This window comes from Zalophus californianus, chromosome 4 (genome assembly GCF_009762305.2).
Source record: "Zalophus californianus isolate mZalCal1 chromosome 4, mZalCal1.pri.v2, whole genome shotgun sequence".
Classification (NCBI taxonomy): domain Eukaryota; kingdom Metazoa; phylum Chordata; class Mammalia; order Carnivora; family Otariidae; genus Zalophus; species Zalophus californianus.
This window is the reverse complement of record NC_045598.1, coordinates 145,982,548-145,993,060: the sequence shown is the minus strand read 5'-3', so window position 1 is coordinate 145,993,060 and position 10,513 is coordinate 145,982,548. Positions and strand designations below refer to the sequence as shown.

Genomic DNA, 10,513 nt, shown 5'->3' with positions numbered 1-10,513 from the left:
CTTTGCATACTTCATGAATTTTCTTTCTATGTAGGACTGTCCGTTTCCACCAAGGGTATTTGCTGCCTCCGAAAATATTTTTTTCTAGCTATAACAACTCTATTTTTTACTACATAATTAAATTTTAATGTAAAATTCATAGCACCCTGATTGTTGAATGTTATATCAACAATTTTGTGTAGTCTGTAAATTCTATATATTTCGTATTGAGATCAGCATTCAAGATAGCTCTATTTCTATCTGCAAATAGTTTCAAATGAGTTTAAAATAACATCCTAAGAGAAATACTAATGTAATCATTTAACTTATTTAGCAAGGGAGATTCTAAAACACTCTTTTGACCTACATCCAAGTCAGTTTCATAGATTTGTAGCTGGAACATCCTGTGCTGGTTACACTTGACATGTAATGGGTGGTAATTTGATTCTTTGATTGTGAAGCAAAGAGCTAAGAGATATGTGTCTGTATGAAATTTATAAAGTTACCACCAAAGAGTTAATAGCTCTGGGTCAATTTAAATGTCCCCAATTCTATAAATTCAGCACTACTTTTCTCAATTCATAGAAATCACAAACAAAATAAAAGTAAAGTATCTCTTTCCCCCAAAGATGAACAGAAAAGAGACTTGCCAAAACATAAAATTTATCAAGTCATGTGTTAGATTGGCTTTGCTTCTAGTGTGTAAATGGAAGCACTGACCTTAGGTTGAATTTAACAACTAAGAATAAATAAAGAGGAAAATTAATCTCTTGTATTCTTGTTTCTTCCTCAAAAAGTCAGTTGACATGTAATCGGTAATCAATCCAGGTGAAAATGTAGGATGCTCAAGTTATTATGGCCTAAGAAATCTAAATAAATGTCCATCTGCCTGATTCAGCGAATTATTGGATGCCTTAACAGGAGCCTCTGACATCAAGATTCACAAAGAAACCTAAAAAAATCCAAGTATTGGGGAGTTCCTTGCCCAACTGACATGATCAAATAGTTCTTCATGAAAGATTTTCTCCAAAGAAGTAGGAGGGATATACAGATTTCCTACATCCACCTGTTCATTACAGATGACATAGCTATTCATTATGAAGTATACACCAAAATAAGAGCAGGTTTGGTACTCTTAAAATTGTAGCACCGAGAAAGAAAGAAAAACAACAGCTACATAAAGTCTGAGAAGAGTATATCTGGGGGACTTCATAGAGAGCCAATAATAATAATAATGGTCATAAACCCAGCACCTGGCCTATTATGGTGAACTTTTAACTCCTGAGCACTATCAGCGAAAGAAACTCTTACAACTCAGCTAAATCAGTCCCACTTACCTTTAAGTGAAGGCCTGCCTCCTGGAGCAGAAAACAGAGAGAAGAGTGGAAAATGAATCTGACAGGACAAATAGCTCATACATGCCTACCTCATATCACAAGCAAAATTCATTGCAGGTATATTATCAATCCAAATGCAAAAGGTATGCAAACAACAACGTATTAGGATATCTCCCAACCACCATGCATGGAAAGATTCCTTAACAACCAATTACAAAAAAAAAAAGAAAACAGATTGAAAAATTGGACTCCTTAACAACAACTTATGAAAAAATAGGTTGGAAAAACTTAAGAACTCTAGTCCCCAAAAAGTCACTACTAAGAAAATGAAAAATCAAACATGAGAATGTGAGAAGATATTTGGGTTGGCGAAAAACCTCGGAAGTTTTCCAGGTGAAATCTGAAATTTTTCCCCATAGGCAGAGGGCAAGGAGAGACTGAAGAAGCAGGCCACTCCAAATGAGAGGTACCAGATTAAAAAGCTAGGGAACTTACTTAGGAGGTTTGTCTTGGGCAACCCCACAAGTAAATGCCCACACCCGCCACCGGTATCTTAAAGCTTATATAGAGGCCTTAACTGGCTTCAGTCACGTCTATACCATCCAGGTGGTTTCAACTACGCATTGCTGTCTCCAGCTGTGTCCTTGAAAAAACGCTCCAGCTGGAAATGGAGGGCACGTGGAACCAACATTCCAACGGTGGGGGAGGGGTGAGAAGCCTCTGATACCCCAGGTGCAGCTCTCGGGTCAACCAGCGGTCATGTCCTCTTGATGACCTCCTCCAACAATTTATAATACGTAGAATTGACAAAGGTACATATCCAGAGATATATAAACATTACTCCAAAAATAAATTTTAAAAAGCATAACCCAATACATGTGTAAGAAAGTTGAACAGGCGGGGGGCGCCTGGGTGGCTCAGTCGTTAAGCAGCTGCCTTCGGCTCAAGTCATGGTCCCAGGGTCCTGGGATTGAGCCCCACATCGGGCTCCCTGCTCAGCGGGAAGCCTGCTTCTCCCTTTCCCACTCCTCCTGCTTGTGTTCCCTGTCCTGCTGTGTCTCTCTGTCAAATAAATAAATAAAATCTTAAAAAAAAAAGTTGAACAGGCATTTTACAAATAAAAAAGATCTCTAAATAGCGAAAATAAATAAAAGCAATCAACTTTATTAGTACTTAGGAGAAATGCAAATTAAAACAAATGGGATACTGCCATGCACTCATCAGAAAGGTTAAAATTAAAGAGATTTCGAATGCTAAGTATTGGTGAGGATGTGGCACAATGGAAATTCTTACTGCTGAGTGAAAAAGTTAAATCAAGATAATTTTGGAAAGCACTTTGGCAGTATCTACCAAATTTGAATATATACACACACCTTATAACCCAGCAATTTCACTTTTAGGTTTTATCAACCTGACAGAGAAAGGTCTGTATTGTCATCAAAAAAAAAAAAAAAAAAAGAGGAATGTTTACAGTATCATTGTATTTGGCATAGCTGCAAACTAGAAACCCAAATGTCTCCAGTAGCAGAACTAATATATAAGTTGTGGTATATTCATGCAACGGAATGTTATGTAGCAAGGAGAATGCACATAAACAATTGGTACACAGGTAAAAACCAGAAACAGAAGAATACATAGTGTGTGTGATTCTACTTATATAAACAAAAGTAGCTTAGCTGTGGTGTTAGAAGTCAAGATAGTCACTAGTTTCATAGAAGGGAAGTCACAATGGGAGACAAGCAAGGCTTCTAGATTCCTAGTGGTTTTGTTTTTCACCTGGGTGGTGGTTACACAAGTGTATTCATTTTGTGATAATTCATGATTTGTGTACATTGTCATACATCAAATAAAGTTTTAAAAAATTAATGGTGTGTGAGCAGGAATTTAGGGAAGCCTCTCTGAAGAAGCCAGCCCTCCAAAGATCAGGAAAAGCACATTCCTATGACAAAGAAGCTGCTAGTGCAAAGGTTCTAGGTCAAACAACCCCAAGGAACAGAAAGAAAGCTGCCGTGGCAGAGCCTGGGTCCAGGGGAGAGCGTGTTTGAGGCAGAGCAGGCAAGAGCTCCTCTGCAGCCAGGGCAAATTGAGATTTTATACTAAGCATCATTTATTCTGTTTCCAAACAAGGATAATTTTACCTCACAGTTGAGAAATGTAAGGCTTCAGAAGAAAATTCAAGCTAAAGGGATTGAAGTTGAGAATAAATTTATGAAAGCCTAATAAATAGTTTTATGTCCAATAAACAAAATAATAAAATTGATCAAGAACAAAATAAATTTATAAGCTTTTCCCCTTGAAGGCCTTTGCAATAGAGCTATATCTCATAAAGACCCTGTTATTGCCTCTTGGTTTAAATTATGATCCCAAGAAATAGTCAAATTGGGAAGGAAACAACCTTGACTAATTGAGTGACCTTAGGCAAGTCATAACTTCACCGAGCTCTCAGTTTCCTCAATTATAAAATGAAGGGGTTAAGACGTATCTTCTAAGGTTTCCCAGCTCTAAATTCTATTATTCAAAGTCACTTAAATTCTTGCTGCTTTAGTTTTTTGCACAAGAACAATATATTAACAGCTGTTACTGCATGCCTGAAACATTTCCTGGAGGTGTTTTCATTTATTAATTATAAGATTGGTGATATTGTTACCAACAGTCCTCACTTTAATTTACTGAGTACTAACTCTTCCATTAGGTATTGGAAGCAAGACCCTTCAAGAAGATACTAAGTAAAATGACAAAGTAACAATTCTTAAGGTGAAACATTGATATGGTCATAGCCCCAAGGTTTATCATTAAATATAGTGACTATTCATCAATAATTTCTCATTCAGACTTCCTAAAAACATTTCTTTCTTAGGAAGAAATTTCAATCAATTGAAAAACTTCTCTTTTCTGGCTTTCTCTTCCATGCTTACAAGTTTTTCTTCCTCATTCATCATTTGTAATAGAATACAACAAAGAGGGGGCACCTGGGTGATGCAGTCGGTTAAGTGTCCCACTCTTGGTTGGTTTCGGCTCAGGTCCTGATCACAGGGCCCTAGGATCCACACTCAGCGAGGAAGTCTGCTAAAGTTTCTCTCTCCCTCTCTCCCTACCCCTCACCCTTGCTCTCTCTCTCCTAAATAAATAAATCTTAAAATATATATATATATAATAATGAAGCAAACACTAAGAGATGATTAATAGAAGAAAAATGTGTTTAAAAAGCCCAGTAAGATGGAGAATGTCAAGGCCACTTATTGCAAACCTACAACATTACCTATTTATATACACGATTTAATGTAAATTATGTACACAATTAACTCTGAATGTAGTTAAGTGTTTCCATGTGGGGCTTACAGCATATATAGTCAAACAGGAAAACTAGATTCCTTTGCAGATCTATTCAAAGGAGCTAAGATGGAAGTTGGTCCCCTCTCTTGGTAATTTGAGCAATGGAGAGAGTCTGGTGAGCATGTTTATGAGTGATTCCTGTGAAGGCAAAATAGACCATTTTTTTTAATATAAGCTCAAAATTATAGCTATATACATTTGAGACTGTGGGTTTATTATTTGATTCTTGGGATGATAAAATAGTCAAACCAAATATGAAATGAAATGCAGTTATACACAAATATATTTTATAAGCTTGTTCATTTTCTCTACCTAGAGAAATCTACTCCTCTTTTAAAGCGGAGGTGGAATGAGATCTCCTAAATGTCACTTTCTCTACACTCTGGAGACTGAATGAATTACTTCCTCCCTCACACTTTTGCACTGCTGGAATAATATTTATCACATCGCATCGCAAATAATTATTTATAGGTCTCTCTATCCTTCTAGATAATGTTTTAAGAAGGCAAAGGCTGTAGATGTTTCATGTTGTATCCTCAGTACCAAATAAAACGCCAGGCTATAAAGTAGGTCCCGGCAAAAGTTTGTTTGAATTAATATTGAGCTCTCTACAGAAGATACTTCACAAGTCCAGTGAAAAGGAAATATAATGGAAAGGCAGAGTCCATTAAATTGGCCGTATACCTTCTACTTCTTTTTTTTTAAGCCCTATAACCACAGGCATGGTTTAATACATAACTCAAGGCTACTTCCACCATTAAGATTCTCCTGATTTTTCCAGGTTATAATATCTGCTGCTTTTCCTGCACTTCCAAGCATTTTACCTCTACCAAAGCCTTCTCTTACTTGCCTTTTTTCAATTCTTAAAAAAAATTTGAAGGGAAAATATCCCATCCTTCGTATCTCTGAATATACAATGTCTAACTACCACTGGCCTGGCACATGATACATACTCAGTCCGTGTTTGTTAATTAACAATTTATTAGACTTGAAAATGATTCAAAAGATCATAGATTGCATCATTTCCATTGTAACCAAGATGAAGGCCAGAGTGGTCTTAGGAGCCTTTTGTCTTCCTGATGAGTCCTTCCATTACATCCCACTGCTCCTTGGTAACCTAACACAAACAGAAAAAGGCAATTTTATATGGTTCTTGCAAATTTTTAAAGCTTGGTATCTTAGCTGCTAATATTATATTATATTCATAAAATGGCATTACCTTCCTCAGACTGTTGAATTCCCCTGAAATAAATACTTGCTCTCCACCATCAAATCTAATGACCTGAAAAAAAAAAAAAACCAAAAACTCTGAAACTAACTCCTTTTGAAAAGTTTCTGAACCATTAGCCATTTTCCCATCTTAATTGAATAGAACATCTCCTTGGCACTTTCAATCAAAACCCAAAGTTTGAAAAGAAAAGTCATGATTAAACTTAATCTGATTTAGTCATTTTAGAATCCTCTTTCCCCCATCTCCACAATTTCAAATTCTACCCAATAGTAAAGATCATCTGGCATGTCTACCAGAGTAATTGGCATTTGATAAAATTAATTTATCAACAAACAAATTCCACAGCCTAAACAATCTGTATTAATATTTTTATATTATTTACAGCCTAAAAATTATTTTAAATCATATTTATATTCAATATTGTCAGGAATGGTTCCACAAAATGCCTTCTCACCCCAAATCCACCTCCCCAAAAAGTCAAGAGAAAACAATACTTACTGCCCCATTAATCCAAGAAGCATAATCACTACAAAGGAAAGCAGCAAGATTTGCAAGTTCTTCCACAGTTCCTAGCCGACCACAAGGAATTCTAGCAATCACTTCTTTCTCAAATGTTCCGGTTGGGTCAAGACGACTAAAGGCACCCTTAAAAATTAAGAAAATAGTTAGGTTGCATTAAAAAAATTTAAGAAGCAAGTCTGCATAAAATGGAATATTACTATGGCAGCCTGTTCATGCCCCAGGCCTTGTAAACAATAGAGAATTTTGCCAAATTCTTCCAGAGTCATGTCAGCTCAAAACAGGTCATTTTACCTAATACTGACTAAAAAAATCACCAGAAAATATAACCTTTTTACCTTCACCTATAAAATGAGATCTGTCTTTAGCTACCTCACAAAATTGTTGTAAGCATTAAGTGAGAAAATGTATATGATAGTACTCTGAAATCTGTACATGCTTAGTGTGGTGGATACAGTGGTACTGATGATGTTTGATTGAATAATCACAGAAAAGTGACTCAAGTAGGAAAGCTTTAAAAGGAAATTCCTTTTCTTCTTTCTTCTCAAAACAATTAGAAAGGAAGAAAACAAGTATGTAGGGATATTAAATACAAGTAGATCCTTGAGAAAAAAAAAAAAACCCTGTAACTAAATTTGCCAACCAATGTCTGCCTTCTGTTAATGATGTGAAGGTGCAGACCAAGATGAAGTATGCATGTGCACTGATTTTAAAAAAAAGAGTAGAAGAAGGTGAGAGACAGAGCAAGCTCTCAGGAGGCTCCTTGTGAGCCCTCCAGCCCTCCTGTCCTCCCTGGGCGGGTATAAACTAGCAGAGACAAAGAGTAGCAACAGGTCCTGATCCTGGCTCTGTCGGGATTGCTATGGAGTTTCTACACTTCCGTTTTCTTTTAATCTCTTTAAAGCTACATGCTTGTTACTTGTGTACAACGGATTCCTGTACTGTTACACTGTAAACTCCTTGATGACAAGTACTCTGTAACAAATGCACCTTCAGCACCTTCCCACATAGCAGTCCCTCAATAAGTATATTTTAAATAAATAAATAAAATGCAGGTGATCTCTCCTGGAGATTGAGGTCCTAAAAAGAAGCTTCTGTGACTCCAGGTTTCTCTTCAGAGAGTGCTCAGCATAGGGCTGCCCTGAATCATGTGTTTTAATGTATGCTTTTGAGTTATTTTCCCATTAATTGTATTAGATTCTTTATTATTGGAGTGTCAAACAAGATAATCAAGATTCACTCACTCAAGTAGTTCTTCTTCCCATTTTCCACCCTTTAAACTGCTAAATAAACGAATGCAGCCATGTCCATATAACACCCAGAACTACCTACAATCCAAATGCTCCTCCGCACTATTTTCTAACGTTATTTATACAACCAAAACAAGTTATCATACTTCACCTAGGCCTTCGGAGCTACAGGTCAGTTGGGATTGTAAATTCTTGCTTTATATAAAAACAAAAAGTAAGAGTGAAGTTATCTGGGGCAATGTGAGAGAACACAGAACCTGTGGGCCTTCTAACTATAAGAGCATTAGTGATCATTATGAGTTGCAATGAGTATCTGTAAGCATTACTGACTAGAGGAGAAAAGCATGCCATCAGAAAGATTTGTAATCAGAGAGAAATGGGAGTTAAATGACATGCATAATTGTTTGCAAGTGAAAGGCACAGATAGGAGTCGAAGAAAATGCTAACTATAACAAGACCAAGCCTGTATGATAACTTTCTAGAACATCTCTTAAAATAAAAATATACTTACATTTCTATGAACTAAAAAAGAGACGTCAATCAAAGTAAGAATCCATAAAATATGGTGAGGATTAAGAAATATAGGTTAATAACAGATTACTGAAGCAAATCAGACGAAATACCAAAATGGATGGCACAAAAGATCCCAGAAGATTAAGACATTGAAACAGATCTTATCAAGAAGTTACATAGCTGTTGTATTCCTGCCCACCTCCTTATTTATATTGGATAATGGTAAAGCCCACTACCCTAACACTGGGGATCCAAACTCAGGCATCTCTGACAAGTCCTGCACACAACAGTCAGTCAATATTTCATTCCTTAATCATTCAGGAGATAATAGGCAAACTAAAACTTACTTTTGTTTTTATAGGCCCTGGTTGAATCACATTAAATCACAGTCCATATTTACCCCATTCAGCTGCAAGAAACCTAAAAATTAAAATAAACACCAATATTTTAATATTCTAAAATATTATACTATATGTCAAAAATACTAATAATGCAGACGCACTGCATGCTTACTATATGCCAGAGACTACAACCCCAACAAGTAGGTACTATTATCATTCCTCATGTTACAGACAAGGAAACTGAGGCACAGAGAGATTAAGTCACTTGCTCTGAGTCATATGGCTAGTGACAAACCTCAAGTGGTCTAGTTCCAGAGTTCGTGCCTTCAATGACTCTGCTGTAATATCTACCATTTGCATCTTAGTGTCCTTAATCACAATGCTATACGACCTACCACTTACATTTTAGAATTAAGTCTAATAACAAAATACATTTTTAGAATAAGTATCCTAATTTAGCATAAAGAGGTGAGAGAATCATGCCCCTCCCCCATATTTTCTGGAGTTCAGTGCAACATGTACTACTTACATATAGTACATTGCATTACAATGTTTGCAACATCATGAGTACTTTTAAGCAAGAGATGGATTACATAGATATAAAATATTAACCGCATCCATGTTTAACGAGGCTTTAATACAATTGCTGCACTGCACTCAAAGGGAAATAGGAATCTAACAAAATCTTACTAAATATCGTGAAGCAAAATACAACAATAATAGCAAACATGGAAACTTGAAGCAATCTGTTTTAAAAGCCTACTTGATAGACAGGTCTAACTTTTATTATCTAAACTCGTTTTAGGACTTTATACTCATATGTACCTCTGTGTGTATATATACTGAATCTCGTTTTAAAAAATGACTTAAGGTAACAACTTTAAAAAATACATATAACGTAAATGAGGAAGATAAAATCGTTTAAAGGAAAGAGAGACACAGACAAAAGAAGGAAGCAGGAAAGGAGAAAGGAATTGAAAAATGGATAAGGAAAGATAAAGGAGCCAAGAATGGAGCTAATACCTAAATGTTTTGTGCCATTCTATACAATCACAATAGGTGGGTCACAAATTTGCATCCATTCTTTCCAAGATGCAATGCAAAAAAGGTAAGCCCTAATCAGCTACACACTTTGCAGTGCCCATGAGGGAAAGGCAAGGCAATTTCTCAGAAAAAGCACAATTGTTCCTGATTAAAAAAAAAAAAAAAAAAAAAAATTTCTTTCAAGAAGACTTCTAAAATGAAAACGGTATAAGACAGTAAGACAATACTGTGTCCTTGCAATAGATACAAAGAGATAAGTCTTATGAAACTGTAAGATACCAATTAATATAGTCTGACAAGATCACTTCAAAGGCCAATTCAGCAAAACTCATTCTATATGATAAGGGGCAAGTGCTCCAAGTACAGTCTGTTAATCTATTTTACTCCATGGATGCATTTTAGAGAATGGGTGGACTGCATCTCTTTCAGGCAAATCATACATAAAAATTGTTTCTGAGTGATGCTTTTGACAGAATTCATGACTATACCTACCCTTGGCACGTACTTGTAGTGCACCTGCTCCAAACTGCTAGGGAAGTAGCAACTTCAGGTCATAACAGAATTACAAGCTGAGCACAGTTTATGGTTTCCTGTGAAAAACTGAGCAACCTATTAAGGAAACCTGCCTAGAGGAAAAGCCATCCTATCTCTGCTCAGAGGTGCAACAGACACACTTTTTCCAGTCCTAGCTCTCGTTAAATTAGCTTATATTCTGAAGAACTACCATAACATGATAACAAATCCACCTCATTAGCTTGTTTTGCACGTTGAGATACAAAGCACAATACACCCGATATATGTCAGCCATTGTGTTGTTAAATCAACAGATGCTTATTGTGTATTTACTATGTGTTAACCTTTTGTAAGTGTTATTTACCCTCAAAGGAAGGCACTCTCTGCCTCTCAAGACAGCAGTCCTTCTCTCTCAAGGGAGGTTAGCTTAGTTGTATAATAAACTAGTTACTG

The 10,513-nt window shown here is 36.2% G+C and overlaps 1 protein-coding gene across 1 annotated transcript in view; it reads right to left on the bottom strand.

The window, feature by feature from the left end:
• Window positions 1-5,058: 5,058 nt before the first annotated feature.
• DECR1 (2,4-dienoyl-CoA reductase 1) overlaps window positions 5,059-10,513 on the bottom strand; it is a 43,365-nt gene continuing 37,910 nt past the window's right edge. Inside the window, 4 exon segments of the mRNA XM_027574183.1 lie at window positions 5,059-5,766; window positions 5,869-5,931; window positions 6,379-6,525; window positions 8,510-8,582. Coding sequence (XP_027429984.1) covers window positions 5,707-5,766; window positions 5,869-5,931; window positions 6,379-6,525; window positions 8,510-8,582 — 343 coding nt within the window. The 3' untranslated portion in view covers window positions 5,059-5,706.